Source organism: Diaphorina citri, unplaced genomic scaffold (assembly GCF_000475195.1).
Source record: "Diaphorina citri unplaced genomic scaffold, Diaci psyllid genome assembly version 1.1 scaffold1660, whole genome shotgun sequence".
NCBI lineage: Eukaryota > Metazoa > Arthropoda > Insecta > Hemiptera > Psyllidae > Diaphorina > Diaphorina citri.
Genome location: NW_007379086.1, coordinates 1376 through 21271, shown reverse-complemented (window position 1 = coordinate 21271; position 19896 = coordinate 1376). Strand labels below are relative to the sequence as shown.

The window sequence follows — 19896 nt, the reverse complement described above, 5'->3', positions numbered from 1 at the left end:
TCAGCCCCACCATGGTCTGTCAGACCCACCATGGTCTGTCAGACTCACCATGGTCTGTCAGCCCCACCATGGTCTGTCAGACCCACCATGGTCTGTCAGACTCACCATGGTCTGTCAGCCCCACCATGGTCTGTCAGACCCACCATGGTCTGTCAGACTCACCATGGTCTGTCAGCCCCACCATGGTCTGTCAGACCCACCATGGTCTGTCAGACTCACCATGGTCTGTCAGACCCACCATGGTCTGTCAGACCCACCATGGTCTGTCAGACCCACCATGGTCTGTCAGACCCACCATGGTCTGTCAGACCCACCATGGTCTGTCAGACCCACCATGGTCTGTCAGACCCACCATGGTCTGTCAGACCCACCATGGTCTGTCAGACCCACCATGGTCTGTCAGACCCACCATGGTCTGTCAGACCCACCATGGTCTGTCAGACCCACCATGGTCTGTCAGACCCACCATGGTCTGTCAGACCCACCATGGTCTGTCAGACCCACCATGGTCTGTCAGACCCACCATGGTCTGTCAGACCCACCATGGTCTGTCAGACCCACCATGGTCTGTCAGACCCACCATGGTCTGTCAGATGGTCTGAGCGTGAGCGGCTGGCTCAACACAATTTAAAACAGTGAAATTCGTTTCTATTAGGTAGGTACATTTTGTACCACCAACTACCTTCTTTTATGATTTCTTCCTGGCAGCCTAGTTATGTAGCTGGGAAGGTAACGCGTCTGCCTTGTGAGCGCTAGGTCGCAGGTTTGATTTTCGCTCGGGACAAACTTTATTCTAAACAGATATGGTTCGTTCTCGGAACGGCTGGCTTTCTCCTATCCTGTCCTCCTTTTAAATCTTTTACTTTTAAATGCGTGTAGTCCAATGTAAAATAAAGTGCTCCACTTTACGACAATCTGTGCGTTATTTGTCACTCTGTTTTATTATCGCTCTATTCTTAGTATCATCTCCTCACAGGGGACTTCTGAATATAAATTAGAATACCGTAGCACCGAATTAGAACACCACAGAGGGAGGTCTAGTAGAAGGAGGTATTCTCTATGAGGTAGTGATGACAGAGATTCATAATATTGTTCACTTGAGATATGGATGTTATGACGTAAGATATGGATATTAGAAATTTAAGAACCCTCCTCAGTTCGAGTTAAAGTATTTATAATCTACTTCCGTGAAGGGACTTATGGGCTAATGGGAATGGGAACCCATAGTGTTGGCTTAATGGGAACCCATAGTAGGTAAAGCGTGTTTAGCTTTCATAAAAATAAACAAAGTAAAAATTACCATTTTATTACTTTTTTCTTTCGTCTACTTCCTCTTTAACCCCCAAGAGGTTTGATAGAGGGAACTGTAACAACGGAGGTCTTATCGTCTCAAAATCTCAGAGAGAAGGACAGGATAGGATTTCTCTATCAGTCGTAACGAGTACGAACTTCATGTGTTTATGATAAAGTTCGCCCCGGGCGGGAATCGAACGCTTGATTTAGCGCTTACAAAGCAGGCGCTGTACTTTCCAAGACAACAGTGACATTAAACCTCCATCATACAAAATAATTGCTTTTTTGTAAACATCAGAAGGGGTGTCGATAACTGGTACATCCAACTTTGTATGGTCCAGACTTCACCATACTTACACAGACATGTTCCACAAGTTAGAAAGCTCTCATTGAAATCCTCATAGTTGATAGAGACGGTTTCCACTAAAGTTGAGTTGGTGCTGAGAGTCGAACTCATACTCAGAGTCATGCTGGCGCCATCTGAAACCACAAGATCAGAATGAGGGGTTAGACAAAATCAATTTCGCTAGAAAAGTCACCCATTTCAATGAGATGAGATCGCAAGATTTGAGCCGTAGTTCAAAGCGGTCAAATTTTGACTTGGCGGGGCGGAGAGATACTACAAACTCAGGATTGAGTCAATCTCATAATCATTTGTGTTCACAAGGCTAGGAGTACCTGGAACTCCAAGCACAGAGCCGAAAAAACTTCGACCCTCGCCGGCAATCGAACCTGGGACCTCCAACATGCAAAGCCTAGTGTGATAACCACTCGACCACGGAGGCGGAGATTACTTTCTTTTTATCATTTGAAATGGTTCACACGTTTTCAATTCTATTCTCGTTAAACTTCGTATTTTTCTGGCCTATTTTTTGCCCGCTGTGAACTGCACTCAATCGTTATTGTGCACTCAACTCGTGAGGTCAAAAGAGTTGAAAATAGAAGTAGAGAGCAGAGATATAGTTCTGCTATCAACTACATCTCAACATGATCTAGTTGTAGTTGTAGTTACGAGTTCATCCAATATTGTAAGAGAATTATAACAAAATAGTGATGAAATCGAGGGAAAAAAATCACATAAAAAAACATGCCTTTTTGAAAGAGGTTTGACGGAATAACATCAGAGGACGTTTTCAATTCTATTCTCGTTAAACTTCGTATTTTTCTGGCCTATTTTTTGCCCGCTGTGAACTGCACTCAATCGTTATTGTGCACACAACTCGTGAGGTCAAAAGAGTTGAAAGTAGAAGTACAGAACAGAGATATAGTTCTGCTATCAACTACATCTCAACATGATCTGGTTGTAGTTACGAGTTCATCCAATATTGTAAGAGAATTATAACAAAACAGTGATGAAATTGAGGGGAAAAAAAATCACATACAAAAACATGCCTTTTTGAAAGAGGTTTGACGGAATAACATCAGAGTTCTTATCGTCCCGAAATTGAAGAGCGAAGGATGAGAGGATAGCAGAAAGCCAGCCGTTCCGGGAACGAACTGTATCTGTCCATGATAAATTTTGCCCCGGAAAGGAATTAAATCCGCGACCTATTGCGTACAAGACAGGCGCTACTTTTGAGGCTAACTAGAGTAACTAGGCTGACGCTACTTTTCAGGCTAATTAGGCTGACTTACGCTCCCATTTATTTGATGGGATTTAACCAATACAATACGACATAGCGTGTGAACCTGCCTTGAAAGTTTTAAAAGTAAAGACGATTTTTACTTTTTTGTTATATTTTAATTTTAAACTTTTCAGGTTACGCTCCCATTTATTTGATGGGATTTAACCAATACAATACGACATAGCGTGTGAACCTGCCTTGAAAGTTTTAAAATTTAAGACGATTTTTACTTTTTTGTTATATTTTAATTTTTCCAAGGCAGGCGCTACTTTTGAGGCTAACTAGAGTAACTAGGCTGACGCTACTTTTCAGGCTAATTAGGCTGACTTACGCTCCCATTTAACCAATACAATACGACATAGCGTGTGAACCTGCCTTGAAAGTTTTAAAATTAAATACTTTTTTGTTATATTTTAATTTTACGTATTCCTACGACAACAGTACCTACTTGAAACTTGAATATGTACATGTACTGACGAACCGTATCTACTTTAATTTACATTCCATCACGAAAAGAAAATGGCAGAATGATGATTCATACCAAACGGACAAATGAGATTTGCCTTAGGAAGAAACTCACGTCCCACGAAAAGAAAATGGCAGAATGATGATTCATACCAAACGGACAAATGAGATTTGCCTTAGGAAGAAACTCACGTCCCCAAGACCCAAGCAGAAGAAGAAGACCTCACGAATAACAATAGACTCGGAATGGACTAAGACGAAAATAATAGGTCCATAACCATCTAATAGTTAGGTTTACAGAGATAAGTGCTTAATGAGTAGGTTATAGATTCATGTTGGGGAAACAAAATCTCTTTGATGATATGTTAAACACCGCAAAAGTGATGGGTCCAAAAGTGATGCCTCTCTTTGATTTTTTGATAAACCGATAAACCATACACACGTCATGGTCGCTGACAATCTAGTAGTTCTTAGAAGCAAATAAAAACACTATAAGAAAATCAGACTTTATTGACTAACTTTTAACTACCTAAATAACTGTCGGAAAAAGAAGTTACTTTCTTATTTAAGAAAGAAACACTCTCTATCAGCCCTAGCTATAAAAGAAGTGTTTCATCGTCGCGCCGTTTTAATTTCATAGCAAATGAAACAACTGCTACATCAGATTCGTTTAGTCTGAGTTGCAGCATGCCCATCCCGTAATAAGCACTTCATCAGATGAGCGAAAAGAGACACAATACGTACTTCTCACAGTCACAGTTGGAGACACACCTTTAGACCTATCTCAGCAGGACAAATTTATGTGTGGACACACCTTTAGACCTATCTCAGCAGGACAAATTTATGTGTGGACACACCTTTAGACCTATCTCAGCAGGACAAATTTATGTGTGGACACACCTTTAGACCTATCTCAGCAGGACAAATTTATGTGTGGACACACCTTTAGACCTATCTCAGCAGGACAAATTTATGTGTGGACACACCTTTAGACCTATCTCAGCAGGACAAATTTATGTGTGGACACACCTTTAGACCTATCTCAGCAGGACAAATTTATGTGTGGACACACCTTTAGACCTATCTCAGCAGGACAAATTTATGTGTGGACACACCTTTAGACCTATCTCAGCAGGACAAATTTATGTGTGGACACACCTTTAGACCTATCTCAGCAGGACAAATTTATGTGTGGACACACCTTTAGACCTATCTCAGCAGGACAAATTTATGTGTGGACACACCTTTAGACCTATCTCAGCAGGACAAATTTATGTGTGGACACACCTTTAGACCTATCTCAGCAGGACAAATTTATGTGTGGACACACCTTTAGACCTATCTCAGCAGGACAAATTTATGTGTGGACACACCTTTAGACCTATCTCAGCAGGACAAATTTATGTGTGGACACACCTTTAGACCTATCTCAGCAGGACAAATTTATGTGTGGACACACCTTTAGACCTATCTCAGCAGGACAAATTTATGTGTGGACACACCTTTAGACCTATCTCAGCAGGACAAATTTATGTGTGGACACACCTTTAGACCTATCTCAGCAGGACAAATTTATGTGTGGACACACCTTTAGACCTATCTCAGCAGGACAAATCTATGTGTGGACACACCTTTAGACCTATCTCAGCAGAACAAATCTATGTGTGGACACACCTTTAGACCTATCTCAGCAGGGCAAACAAGGTATATTCTAATCAAACTAGAATCCACTTTCATCGCAACTTTACTGTTACTCCATTTCGCAGCTTTTGGCGTATTTGACGGCTTTGTAGTCCAGTCAAAGCGATTCGTGATAAGTGATAAGGCTCCCCATTCTATTTCTAGTCCAGTCAAACCGATTCGTGATAAGGCGCCCTATTCTGTTCAGAGTCGTGATTGTTGATAAAAACCAAAACCATTACAACTAACGGACACTTCGTAACCTGAGGGCCGATCTGAGATCTTGAAACTTTGTAAACAATACGAACCAAGCTTTTAGTAGAGGAATATCGGTAATTGGTGATTATTTATGCTCAACTGAGTACATCTGTACATTGCTTGTATAGTATCAGTATAGCTCTGGATTCTAGTTTGCTTTTACCAAGGACTAAGCTTTGGTACGGTTAGCCCAGTGATGACACGCTTGCTTGCAATGCAGACTTAATAAAAACCAAAACCATTACAACTAACGGACACTTCGTAACCTGAGGGCCGATCTGAGATCTTGAAACTTTGTAAACAATACGAAACAAGCTTTTAGTAGAGGAATATCGGTAATTGGTGATTATTTATGCTCAACTGAGTACAGTGCTTGTATAGTATCAGTATAGCTCTGGATTCTAGTTTGCTTTTACCAAGGACTAAGCTTTGGTAGTATTTGGGGGCATGGTTGGCCCAGTGATGACACGCTTGCTTGCAATGCAGACAAAAAAAAAATGCACTTGCATTTCGTTTTCGATTGATATTTCACCGAGCTACTTTCAGCACCTAAATACATCCTACATATTGTATCCCTTCTCGCCTATCTAATGAGGGGTAGACTAGGGATGGACATGCTACGACACAGGCCCGTAAAGTCCAATGTAGTAGTTTCGTCGTTACGAAAAAAGCTCTGAAATTCCTTTTAATGCTAGGAAGGAATCCGTCTGCAGTACTGTTCAGTATAAGTTATGGCTCAGGACTGTCAGCTTTAAGACTTAGCAGTCCAATGGTAATAATTAAGACTCTGCAATACTGCACAGTATAAGTTATTGCTCAGGACTGTCAGCTTAAGACTATACGAAAAAAGCTCTGAAATTCCTTTTAATGCTAGGAAGGAATCCGTCTGCAGTTATTGCTCAGGACTGTCAGCTTAAGACTTAGCAGTCCCATGGTAATAATTAAGACTTTGTAGTAGGTACTGTTCAGTATAAGTTATTGTTCAGGACTGTCAGCTTAAGACTTAGCAGTCCCATGGTAATAATTAAGACTCTGCAGTACTGTTCAGTATAAGTTATTGCTCAGGACCGTCAGCTTAAGACTTAGCAGTCCCATGGTAATAATTAAGACTCTGCAGTATCGTACTCTAGCCCAGCTTAGCCTAACTTCTTGGCTTCTTACTAAGGTAAGCTGTGCTTCGTACAAAGTACTGCAGAGTCTTAATTATTACCATGGGACTGCTAAGTCTTAAGCTGACAGTCCTGAGCAATAACTTATACTGAACAGTACTACAGAGTGAATAATTAAGACTCTGCAGTACTGTTCAGTATAAGTTATTGCTCAGGACTGTCAGCTTAAGACTTAGCAGTCCCATGGTAATAATTAATAGTCTGTAGTACTGTTCAGAATAAGTTATTGCTCAGGACTGTCAGCTCAAGACTTAGCAGTCCCATGGTAATAATTAAGACTCTGTAGTACTGTTCAGTATAAGTTATTGCTCAGAACTGTCAGCTTAAGACTTAGCAGTCCCATGGTAATAATTAACACCCATATTTATGAACAAAATGCTGGCTCATAAGTTCGTGCTAAGCATAGTCCCAAGGCATTTGATTGGTCAATTTTGACTTGAGACTGATCTAAGAACGATCATTCTTGTTCATAAATACGAGTGTAAGACTCTGCAGTACTGCTCAGTATAAGTTATTGCTCAGGACTGTCAGCTTAAGACTTAGCAGTCCCATGGTAATAATTAAGACTCTGTAGTACTGTTCAGTACAAGTTATTGCTCAGGACTGTCAGCTTAAGACTTAGCAGTCCCATGGTAATAATTAAGACTCTGCAGTACTTTGTACGAAGCACAGCTTACCTTAGTAAGAAGCCAAGAAGTTAGGCTAAGCTGGGTTAGAGTACGACCTTTCCTCAGATTTAAACTTTAAATGCTCTCAGAACCAGAGTGTCAGTAATACATACTATTTAACTATTGTATAGCAACTAGTAACTGACTCTGCAGTACTTTGTACGAAGCACAGCTTACCTTAGTAAGAAGCCAAGAAGTTAGGCTAAGCTGGGCTAGAGTACGACCTTTCCTCAGGTTTAAACTTTAAATGCTCTCAAAACCAGAGTGTCAGTAATACATCATACTATTTAACTACATAGCAACTAGTAACTGACCTAATTGAACCTCTTCTCAGCACTAACACAATGACAACCTTTTCTATAGGTCAGCTCTGGTAATAGAATGAATGGTTTTTAACCAAAGGGTTTTCTACCCCTCAAATCAATAAACCCCCGATTTTTCCAACTCTGTAATACCTGAGGTTTTGTTGAGGAGGCTGTAACTGCTGAGGTCTTATCGTCCGAAATCTAAAGCTGTGCACACACATAGTCGACACGCCGTCGACTTACAAGGTGAGATGAATATATGTTGTCGAGGCAGTGTGTACGGTTTCAGTCGACGTCGATCGACGACGTCGCCTACGTGTGGACAAAGCTCAAGAAAGTAGAAAAGAATAGGAGAAAGCCAGTCGTTCCGAGAACGAACCTTATCTGTACGGGATAAACTTCATCCCGGGGGGGAAGCGCTTACAAGGTAGACGCGCTTAACGCGCTATCCTCCAAGCTAACTACACTGACTGTCCAAATACTTTTCTTCCAATGGAGCAGTTGCAAATGGGTAAAAATTATAAATAAATGGTCGATTCCTATGTAAAAAGTTGAGAAAAATCCAAATCTGAGTTCAAAACTCCGAAAAAATAACTGTAAAAAGTCGAAAATTCAATTTGTATTTTCTGTTCTAATGAAAGAGTTCAAAGATGTGTGACGTCAGATTTTACGCAGTTGTTTTTTTCGTCCGCTAGGTAGCGCCAGTATGCAAGCACGCTTGCGGAGGAACAGAAAGCAATGCGCAGAAACGCAAGTGCACAAACACATTAATGTGTTGCCTGCGAGGGAGCTTTGCTCGGGACATTTATCTGCAGTACTTTGTACGAAGCACAGCTTACCTTAGTAAGAAGCCAAGAAGTTAGGCTAAGCTGGGCTAGAGTACGACCTTTCCTCAGATTTAAACTTTAAATGTGTGCCAGCCTAGTTAGCTTAGTTGGTAGTGCGTCTGCCTTGTAAGCGCTAGGCCGCGGGTTCGATTCCCGCCCGTCCAGCCTAGTTAGCTTAGTTGGTAGTGCGTCTGCCTTGTAAGCGCTAGGCCGCGGGTTCGATTCCCGCCCGGGGCGGGTTTTATCCTGCTGGGATAATGTTCGTTCTCGGAACGGCTGGCTTTCTCCTATCCTGTCTTCCTTCTCTCTTCGATTTCAGGACGATAAGACCATAGCAGTTACAGCTCCCTCTGTAAAACCTCTTAAAAAAAAAGAAAAAAAAAAAAACTTTAAATGCTCTCAGAACAAGAGTGTCAGTAATACATACTATTTAACTACATATTCATCGCCTACGGGAGCGTATGCCGTGACGTCAAAGTTCACGATTTACCGGTATTTTTTAAATCGATTTATCTTGGTATCTAGAAGTCTTAGAAGAAAAAGAAAAAATCCGTTGGTCCTCATTTTTCCTGCTCTATGACTTTGAAACATCACCCAAGTAAGCGCAACTGATCTATTGGAAAGTCTCTATTTAAATAAACCTGTAGGAAGCATTAGCATTAGCAGGTGCATAGCATTATCTTGAATATCAACACGTTGTCAGCCAACTAGAACCAAAATCAGCACAAACTGAGAGGAATCAGACTTATGATCTGTGTGTTTCAGGTCCGCTAGTCATTCTAATGGTATTTCTTTCAGTTCAGGACTGACCAGATTGGCAAACGGGCGCGGGCCTTGTATTTTGGACCGCAGAGATGGTCAAAGAATTTTCAACCAGTTCTACTGATATTATTCCTTGACATTTTACAATCATATGTATAGCAAATTGCATATTAAAGTACAACTCTACTTGACACAGTCACTACTGAATAATCTGAATATTAACAATCAGTTGTAGCTTGCTCCACGAAAGTAGATGGAATAAATAAAAGTAACTTTTGTTTACCAGCACAAACTGAGAGGAATCAGACTTATGATCTGTGTGTTTCAGGTCCGCTAGTCATTCTAATGGTATTTCTTTCAGTTCAGGACTGGCCAGATTGGCAAACGGGCGCGGGCCTTGAATTTTGGACCGCAGAGATGTTCAAAGAATTTTCAACCTTTTCTTAAAGAGGTTTGTTTTGTTTACAAGATGGCTGCCCTACATTAATGATTTTCATTAGTCCATACTTTCATGGAACATGTACCTGATGTAGCAATATCGACCAACAGTAACAGAACTACCTTTTTGGTCCTTTGTAGTTTGTTTACAGGTTTGCTATTTAGAATTCTAGATGTAAAATTATTTGGTTTACTCACTGTAAACCTAGGTACAAATATGTAAGAGTAATTTCATTACTATTTTCAGTACTTTACAATAGTTTAGACTTTAAAAAAAAAAATCAGATTTCAAATAAACAGTTTAGTTTGGTTTCAAGCATATTATCTGGTTTACTCACTGTAAACCTAGGTACAAATATGTAAGAGTAATTTCATTACTATTTTCAGTACTTTACAATAGTTTAGACTCCAAAAAATAATCAGCTTTCAAATAAACAGTTTAGTTTGGTTTCAAGCATTTTTATTGGTTCCAAGAATGGTTTGTTGCCAGTGTTTTATTCCAAAGGTCACTTTCTATATTCTGTATTTACACAACTTTCAGTAAAGGGCATCAGTTTGGCAACAATCACGGTCACTTTGGCAACATCTATAGTGTTTTATTCCAAAGGTCACTTTCTATATTCTGTATATCCACAACTTTCAGTAAAGGGCATCAGTTTGGCAACAATCACGGTCACTCTGGCAACATCTATAAATGGAAAATAGAAGGCTTCTAACAATAATTGGCAACTTTGGTTACAAAATAAGTGTTTTATTCCAAAGGTCACTTTCTATATTCTGTATATCCACAACTTTCAGTAAAGGGCATCAGTTTGGCAACAATCACGGTCACTTTGGCAACATCTAAAAATGGAAAATAGAAGGCTGCTAACAATAATTGGCAACTTTGGTTACAAAATGAAAGATCATTTCTAACTATGGTAACCAACCTTTCTGTTTTAGATACATGCAATATGTGGATAGGTTGATCTTGAAATAGGTTCAATTTATGACCCAGCAGCATCTGTGATTTAAAACAGGAGATATCTTTGTTATTGAGAAGGAAGACAGGATAGGAGAAAGCCAGCCGTTCCGAGAACGAACATTATACCATCAGGATAAAATCCGCCCCGGGCGGGAATCGATTATATATTTGGTTATGAAAAATAAAAAATACATAAATAAAATGGAATATTGAACTAAAAAAAAAATGTTGTGCAGACCTGAGAGTCTGTAACTTGCACTTTGCTCTCCTAGTTTCAACCTGGTTGCCGCAATAAGCTCGGAATTTCAAGCACGGTATCTAAACTGTAACAGTGACGTCACCAAAAGTTACAAGTTACTGTTACAGTCGAATCTGGATAGGCTGATTAGAACTCCTGGCTTCGAATCCCGGCCAGGGCGGAAATTTTCTGACCGAATTTTTTCCGTTCTTGGATAGGCAATAGGCATTGATGTAAAAGAATGTGCCTTGAAGTAATGCGAAAGTGGTCCCAAAGGACAATCTTTTTTTTTAACTGATTAGAACTCAGTTTTGACTCGCACCCGGACCTAACTTTATCCCTATCAGATAAGGTCGTTCTCGGAACGGCTGGCTTTCTCCTATCCTGTCCTCCTTCTCTCTTCGATTTGGGGACGATATGTCCTTAGCAGTTACAGTTCCCTCTGTCAAACCTCTTAAAAAAAAAAAAAACTCTCCAGCTTGTACAAGTTCGACTGTTTTAAAATTACTACAATGGTATACGGTGTATTATGGTTAATGAATGGTTATCGTATTGAGCCAGTTCGAAGAGTCTGTAGTTCTGTACTATGAAGGTTCAGGCAGGTTGTAGGTACTTACTGCCAGTCAATGATGTGGTTTCAAAGCTCTTGTTAAGGTAAAGTGCTTGTCTGCATTGTTTGGCTTGTTTGTCTAGATTAGTCTAGAACTTATTCATCATACAAGAGAGAGATTTTTTTTTTTTTTTACGTCACTATGACTGCTAAGGGGTTTTTACTCGTCACTAAAAACCCACCTAAGACAGGGAAAAGCCAACACAGAAAGTAACCCGTTGAAATATTTGCAATCGAAAAACGAGTACAAATTTTTGTCGATGGTGGGATTCGAACCCGGGACCTTCTGCACCGTAAAGCACTGCGCAGACTGATCATACACTTCCAACACTTCAGACATTTCCGACAAATTTTGTATTTTGCTTCCTATGTTAGGTACATATAATGGTAGTCCGCACACCTATCCGTTTCAGACATTTCCAACACTTCCGACATACTACCATTACTTAACATAGGAAGCAAAATACAAAATTTGTCGGAAATGTCTGAAGTGTTGGAAGTGTATGATCAGTCTGCGCGCTGCTTAATCCGTAGTCTTCGTCCGTAGTTCGTAGGAAAACGTAGTAGGACCTACAATCCTACATATATTATTCGTTTTCCATACAATCCAATAGTTAAAATAAAATGGATCTTCACAAAGTTACCGAGTCGTCAATCAAGGATTAAGATGATTCCACAACTGTACAAATTGACCATAATCACCTGCAACTTCTGTATAAGTCCCTAGTAATTTCAATTATCTTCTATGAAGTAACTTTTAATTTACTTACAGGGTGTACTAAAATGAATGCACCTACTTACCAAACATAATGCGAAAGTCTTATTTTGACCCAAAAAGTGGTCAGGACCACAGTGTTGAGATTGAATTAAAGTTTACCTTTTGGATTAAGCAATCTGATTGGTTGATTTCAAACTTTTTAACCAATCAGATTGCTCAAGCCAAGAGTTTAGATTGTGGTCCGGGATATATCACTCCTTCCACCCTGTATACTAAAAGTAGTATTTTAGAACAACACTTAAAAGGCAAAAGTGACGGTATTTACTCAATAAAAGTAGTATTTTAGAACAATTAATAATAAGTGATAGATTATCGTCTGTCTGGACCAGTTTTATTGCTATTACAGCTCTATATATTCTGCAACACTTTTATTGCAGAGGAGACTACTGGCTATTTGATTTTATGGTTTTTAAAAGGGACTTCTGGTTGACAGTCTAAATAAAGCATTACCTACTTACCTATACACACTGGAAACAATAGACTCTTTTGATTAGAAAGTAACACTAGGCGAGGTTAAGGCGTTCTCTACCAAGTACCACTTACCCCTTAGAGCTCCATAATGGCTCTTTTAAGACCCAAATAAAAGAGGAAGAAATACCATACCTCGGCTCGGATTGAACCTGTTGTTAATTGACCAGTGCTCATTTTAATTTAGGCTCATTCGTGGGCCACATATAACCCCGCGGTCCCATATTAGACAGCCCTGAAGTACCTCTCTTACGTATCTTAAAAAACTTATTACGCTGTTACGTAGTGCCTGCTGCTGACAGCATCTGTCTATAGTATCGGTAAGCAGAGTCTAGGTACTAGTTAGGTATCAGCATATCAGCGTATCTCAACCTGAGGGTATTGATACCACTTAAGCTGTCTGTGTCCACACATGGTCGACGCCGTCGATCGACGAGGAGAAGAGGTGAATCTACGTATATGTTGTCGAGGCAGTGTACGGTTTCAGTCGACTCTGTCGACTATGTTTGGACAAACCTTTATGGCCGAGGCCACAATGAGGGTACTCGGTTTCGCTCTTGGATTAAGCCATCTGATTCAATTTTGAAGTCATCCAAGTCACGTGACGTGACGTGACGTAACGTGATGGTAGTGTGGCTGTCCTGAACGAAATTACCTGCATTAGTAGGTAGGTACTAATACTCTAGTCTTCCTAAGTTTATTTCTTTATTTATTATTATTAGGTATATTATTATTTAATATCTGGTACATGACCTTAAAACAAATGGTACAAAATTGGGATCAATCGGTTTTTGTGATTGTCCAACGTTCAGTTAATTGACAAGGCATTAAGAATACCATTACAATTTCATTCTTGTTTTCAGGGTCTCGAAAACTAAAGTCCTGAGAAGAGTTAACATTTTTCAGCTTTTTTCAAAATTAGAGTCTTGAATAACAGCCGAACCGTACGTTTCTCGAAGTTCGTCCCAAGGAGACTTTTGATCTACATTTTATAAAGAACCTCTCTGCAAAGTTTGATTGACTTTTGCTGAAAACTAAAATCCTGAGAAGAGTGAACATTTTTGAGCTTTTTTCCAAACTGTATTAGTCTTGAATAACGGCCGAACCGTACATTTTTCGAGGTTAGTCCCGTATAAAACTCCCCCCTCGACAAAATCCTGGATAGGGCATAGGGCCCTGACCTATAGTATCATTTTACGAGTGTCTAGTGTACGAGCGTCTACCACTCAATTTTCACTAGCATTCCGAAATGGCTGTGACTGTGATTTCGGCATTTCAGCCAGCTGCAGTTTTAGAAACGGAAAAAATATACGAATTTTAAAGTTTAATTTATTATTTTATTTCCAAATTTAGTTTCGGAACTTCTTTTACTATTGTAATTATTTTACTCTCTTTACAACATGGATAAGAACAGAAACAACAATATAAGGAATACAATGTTTCCGCAGTGGTTTCAGTGTCCGCAGTGGTGGCCTCAAACGAACCCAATGAATCAGTATGACTAGTGGTTTTGGAGCCCCACTCCCATTCTATCCTCCCGGAGGTGCAAATGCCTAATAAAACAATGAACCAGCGAGGGGGAGTGGGGTTCAAACAAAAGGAATTGCGGGTTTGTCCAAGAAGCAGCGTCGAAAGTTGCACAAAAGTCTCGTCGCCGAGGCCAACCAATTGGTTAATCAAAACGCTCCAAATTCCCCCTCCCTTGGAAGCCCCAACCGGTTCCAGCCTCCACACAGGCCACATGCGTCTAATGTAGCAGTTGTTTCATTGCTACGAAATAAAAACGGCGGTGGAACACTCATCTTAAAAAAAAAAAAATCTTTGCCAGATAATGTACTAAAGAATCTTATGTATAATTATGTAGGTAGGATGTATGTATTATCTACACACTTGTATGTACTTTTACCTAACATTGATTTACAATGTACTTTTACTCAACTTTGATAAATAAAATCTATGTACTTTTACTTTATAAGCTCAGCATACCTCACATGACTGACGCTACAACTACATGGTCCCATGGTTCAAGAATACAAGAAATAAAGAACTGAGGAATTTATTAATGAACCCATGCTGATGAATTGGAATTGGATTTAGAATTACAGATATGGAACAACATAACAACACTCTTAAATAATCGAACATTCCGAAATCAAAATTTGGAAGGTGTGATGGTGACTTTGCCCTTTCTAATTAATATTCGAGTATGCCTTAATACAGGGTGCGCCAGAAAAACATGAGCCGTTGTCAGTGTTTTTCTGGCGCACCCTGTACCTATATCTATGTCTATTTCTTCTTTTGTAAGGGGTTTTGGGCGCGCTAGGGGCTTTTGTTTCTTCCTTGGCTTCCAAATCACTCCATCGTTCGTCACTTGTCTTTGCAAGTTTGACTTCTATTTTTGTGCCAAGTATTCGGAAGCTTGAAGTTGTTGGATCTATGGGACGGTAGAGGTTTAGATGAAGTCTGTGTTGAGTGGAAGAGGACGGGTCTAGGGTGACGACTATGTCCACGCTATTCTGATCTATATTAACCTGAGTAGTTTCTGCTTTCGCTTGTTTGATAAGGGCATCTACCACTACTTGTTTCTCTGTCTGATACCAATTGTGTCGAATGTTTTGTACAGTGGGAGTGGGGGGAGGAGGGGCGGTACCTGCAACAGAAACATCAGAAGATCCTGTTAATATCCTTCTAGAAAACACAATTTATACCACATTTAAGTTCTAGAACAAAACAAATTAACGCTCCTCCTCCTCCCCTGTTCTATGCGACAAAAACGACAACTTAAATGAAAAAGAAGAGAATACTCATTCAAAGTAAATGTTACACAAGGAGACAAAGAGAGGAGAAGGGATAAAAAACGAACCATAAATATTATGAAGTTTGATAAAGTGTACCTATGTATGTACGAGTCAATTAGCTGCAACGTAGCATACCGAAGATATGGCAATCAGTACCAGTACTAGGTACTACAGATTTTGTTGATAATTAATTCAAAAGAACAGAAATACAACAATTTACCAAAAAAGAGAAAAAAAAAAAAAAAAAAAAAAAAAATTTTTTTAAAAAAAAAAAAAAAAAAAAAAAAAAAAAAAAAAAAAAAAAAACACACATTCTGCTTCATTTCTCTAGTTCCAGTTGCAACATTTTGAATTTTCTATTTCTGACCCTCCCAATGTATTTCATTTTTCTAATTCCATTCTAACAACGGTACAATTTGATTTTTCCAGCTCTAATTTTCCAATGTGTTTCATTTCTCTAGTTCCAAATCCAACAGAACTATATTTCCTTTGTTTGAAAAAAATTAGGTAAATTTTTCAACCTGTTTCATTTCTCGTGTTCCCAGGACAAAGATGAACAGACGCGACTGGAAATGAAACACCGGCAAGAAGAAGATGACTTGTACAGGATATTTGCCCGACAGAGAGAAGAAGAGGATAACAGGATAAAGCAAGAATTTAGGGTAAGTTACATACTTTTGAATTTGGATCTAGTCTGGCTGGGGGACTTTAAACAGGAAGGATACCAGCCTGAAATTTCCCTTGCTAACGAAATAGCAAAGGTTGAGTGCGAAGGACATCCACTAGGAAATTTTTTGTAGCCAAAACCAAATGTCAGCCCAAATCAATCACCCTAGCTCGGACTGATTGAGAGGCTGACGAAAAACACCGACCCCGTCTGAACACGAGAAAACGCGAAGAAGAACAAGCTGGGTTTGTCCCTTCGGGAATTTTTTGTGCATATGGTCGCGCTGCGCGCTCCCAGGGCTTCGCGGATTTGAGCATGGTAATGTTCGTTCTCGGAACGGCTGGCTTTCTCCTATCCTGTCTTCCTTCTCTCTTTGATTTCGGGACAACAGGACCTTAGCAGTTACAGTTCCCTCTGTCAAACCTCTTGAAAAAAAAAGTTCAAGGAATTCCTTCTGGTTCTTCTTGGATCCTTCCACCTTGCGCTTTTTGAGTTCTTTGGTGGATAGTCCTTGAGGAGCCTTCCTTATAGCAGCTCAAATAATCTTGAACGAAAAAATATTTGATTTTGATTTGTTTTTCTCCTCCAGGATGAGTGGGAGAAGGAGTTGGAACGACTCACCATTCGTTTCGAGCGAGAACTCCAGACCAAACGGAAACGGGGAGAAGATCAGAAGGTCCTCACCCTCAAATTACAACAGGAGAGAGAGGATTTGGAGAAGAACATGACCCTAAGGCGGGACAAGAAGAAGGAATCCCTCACGAGACAACTGCTTGAACATGAACGGTGAGTGATACAAGCAAAATATTTCCTCTTTTGCTGAGTATACATAGTTTCGGTGGCCGAGTGGGTATAACACTGGTTTCGGAAGCAGGAGGTTCTTTAAATGACGATTTGGAGATTAATATGACCCTAAGGAGAGGAAAAAGGAATCCCTCACGAGACAACTGCTTGAACATGAACGGTGAGTGATACAAGCAAAATATTTCCTCTTTTGCTGAGTATACATAGTTTCAACCAACCTCAGTGGTTAGCGTGGTGGACTTCGGATCTGGAGGTTGGTGGTTCGAGTCCAAGTCAAGTCAAAATATTTAGCGTAATGCATTAAGCGGGGAACGACATTTGTGACAAGCATTTATGCCACAAATAAAATTCCTTTATACATAGTTTCGGTGGCCGAGTGGGTATAACACTGGTTTCGGAAGCAGGAGGTTCTTTAAATGACGATTTGGAGATTAATATGACCCCAAGGAGAGGAAGAAGGAATCCCTCACGAGACAACTGCTGGAACATGAAAGGTGAGTGGTGTGATTTAAAAACCTCGAAACTCTGTTTGTTGTTAATATAGGTCTCTTGACGTTCGCGCGCCTCCCGACACACCTAATAGGACGTCTGAAAAGTAACTCTCCGAACTTAAAGAGGCAATTGGGCTAAAATGAAACGGAATCCCTCACGAGACAACTGCTGGAACATGAAAGGTGAGTGGTGTGATTTAAAAACCTCGAAACTCTGTTTGTTGTTAATATAGGTTTTGACGTTCGCGCGCCTCCCGACACACCTAATAGGACGTCAGAAAAGTAACTCTCCGAACTTAAAGAGGCAATTGGGCTAAAATGAAACTTTTTTTCTGTCTATACAAGGAGGGGTCCGTAAATGCTCTCAAGTTATAAGAGTGCTGCGAAATAGGCTGTCTAAAATGCAGTATTTCGAGATTTTATTTTATTTATTGCTTTCATACCTCGAAACTCTGTTTGTTGTTAATATAGGTCTCTTGACGTTCGCGCGCCTCCCGACACACCTAATAGGACGTCTGAAAAGTAACTCCCCGAACTTAAAGAGGCAATTGGGCTAAAATGAAACTTTTTTTTCTGTCTATACAAGGAGGGGTCCGTAAATGCTCTCAAGTTATAAGAGTGCTGCGAAATGGGCTGTCTAAAATGCAGTATTTCGAGATTTTATTTTATTTATTGCTTTCACTTTGATACAATTCAGTAACAAGGCCTTTGCAGTCAAGATTTTCAAATTATTGTTCATTTACTCTTTATGGGGACCACAGTTTTTAATGAAATTCAAATGTTATAGGGTTCCACTTTACATCAAACACACTGGGTATGAATGAGTATGACAGAAAGAGATATAGGTACTATGAAGACATCAAATGAGTACAGCCTCGGTGGTGTAGTGGTCAAGGCGCTTGACATTTTATTTTATTTATTGCTTTCATTTTGATACAATTCAGTAACAAGGCCTTTGCAGTCAAGATTTTCAAATTATTGTTCATTTACTCTTTATGGGGACCACAGTTTTTAATGAAATTCAAATGATATAGGGTTCCACTTTACATCAAACACACTGGGTATGAATGAGTATGACAGAAAGAGATATAGGTACCTACTATGAAGACAGTAAATGGGTACAGACATTGAATTTCTTATTGCAGGTATACTCGTCATATAGAACCTACATGACCAGGTATACCTAAATATTTCTTTTTGACCACAATAATAGTAGTAGCCTACTGCTGGAGTAAAGGGACTTTTCAGTCCTATGCGAGCAGTATAAATAAGCACTATTATTACAGACATTGAATTTCTTATTGCAGGTATACTCGTCATATAGAACCTACATGACCAGGTATACCTAAATATTTCTTCCGTGGGTTTTTATTGTACGCGTATCTACTGCTCGTATACGTATGTATCCAATACCTAATTACCTATTTCTCTAACAATATGAAAAGTGCATAACGGACTGGTAGGTACGATAGTGTAACAAACTTATAGCTGATACCGGAGAACAGAGAACAAACTTATAGCTGATACCGGAGTAGTTTCTACATACACTATATTAGTGGGAAACTCAGACCAGTGTCGAATGGTACGTGAGAATTATGGGGCTTTTTCCCCCCAGTAGCAAGTTCGATGTTAATTTGGACCACCACTGGTCGTTAAAAATCCCGGGTAGACATTTTTTATGGCTTTCTTTTAAGTGGCAGGGTTTTTTCTGGAGAAGCTCTTCCACCCAAACCTCCTAGGAGGTATAATTTCCTAGTGTCCTACTACTCCTGATATCCTACTCTTAGTATGGCGGTTTGTACAGTGTAATTGGGGAGCCAGGCATTTGGACAGTGCAAAGCAGGTGCTGAAGGTGGGAGCCAAAGGAAAGTCAGATAGTTTAAGGTGAGTGAAGATGTCATCCAAAAGGTCTGATTCGGGGAGCTGTTCTTCCCTACCTCGTGGCCGCGATTAATTTAATTAGATTAAAAGAGAGGGAACTGGAACTGCTAAGGTCTTATTGTCCCGAAAGCGAAGAGAGAAGGGAGACAGGATAGGAGAAAGCCAGGCGAAAACAAACCTTATCTGTTTGAGATAAAGTTCGCGCCGGACGGAAATTGAACCCACGCCCTAGCGCTTACAAGGCAAACCCGGTACTACCCAAACTAACTAGGCTGGCTCGTAAATTTAAAGCGCCTTAATCGGGGAAAAAGAATTATAGTTTCTTTCTTGGTTACCATATTTTGTTTTCTTTTTTTTTCGACAAAGGCGTTTTAACACTGGAATGCATATTTTTCATCATAGTTCTAATCCAATATTTTCTGATATTCCCGTATTTCAGATATGAATACGACGACCACTATTTTCTCACGGACCCGCGCGAGTTCATATACGAGTTTTTCCCTCTGCAGCCAGAATGGCAACTGCTGAAGACGTCCATCTCGCTGCGGGATTTTGAAGAGTTACCCTTTGTGCGATCCCTATTCTTCAGATACGGCCTGTACTTCCCCGACACCAACACCAAGGCAGTCATGTACACGGACCAGACGGGTGAGTACTAATGACTATTTTTCTGACCGAATGAAGTGAGGTTGAAGTTTTCACACTTA

General features: G+C 39.9%; 4 protein-coding genes across 4 annotated transcripts in view; 2 read left to right on the top strand and 2 right to left on the bottom strand.

The window, feature by feature from the left end:
- Window positions 1–1774, bottom strand: part of LOC103516770 — a 20221-nt gene extending 18447 nt beyond the window's left edge. The window contains exon 1 of the mRNA XM_026829071.1: window positions 1651–1774. Coding sequence (XP_026684872.1) covers window positions 1651–1762 — 112 coding nt within the window. The 5' untranslated portion in view covers window positions 1763–1774. The remainder of the gene's footprint in view (window positions 1–1650) is intronic.
- A 13074-nt stretch (window positions 1775–14848) lies between these two features.
- Window positions 14849–15250, bottom strand: LOC113470548 (protein SGT1 homolog; the record flags this gene model as incomplete). The annotated part of the gene is made up of 1 exon (XM_026829070.1): window positions 14849–15250. A coding segment is annotated over one exon (402 nt), but the record flags the coding sequence as incomplete, so codon positions are not given.
- A 634-nt stretch (window positions 15251–15884) lies between these two features.
- Window positions 15885–16808, top strand: LOC103516767 (hillarin-like). Its single transcript, XM_026829068.1, has 2 exons — window positions 15885–16008; window positions 16603–16808. Exons 1-2 carry the CDS (start codon window positions 15919–15921, stop codon window positions 16801–16803), a joined length of 291 nt encoding a protein of 96 aa, XP_026684869.1. The 5' UTR covers window positions 15885–15918; the 3' UTR covers window positions 16804–16808.
- Window positions 16809–17448: 640 nt separating this feature from the next.
- Window positions 17449–19837, top strand: LOC113470546 (hillarin-like; the record flags this gene model as incomplete). Its single annotated transcript, XM_026829067.1, has 3 exons — window positions 17449–17491; window positions 19096–19192; window positions 19629–19837. Coding segments are annotated over exons 1-3 (349 nt in total), but the record flags the coding sequence as incomplete, so codon positions are not given.
- Window positions 19838–19896: the final 59 nt, after the last annotated feature.

Bases quoted from the DNA above. Each gene is read 5' to 3' on its own strand.
- LOC103516767 (XM_026829068.1), top strand. From the start codon at position 15,919: ATGAAACACCGGCAAGAAGAAGATGACTTGTACAGGATATTTGCCCGA. The intron at 16,009-16,602 runs GTAAGTTACATA...TTTCTCCTCCAG, and splicing joins GGATAAAGCAAGAATTTAGG to GATGAGTGGGAGAAGGAGTT.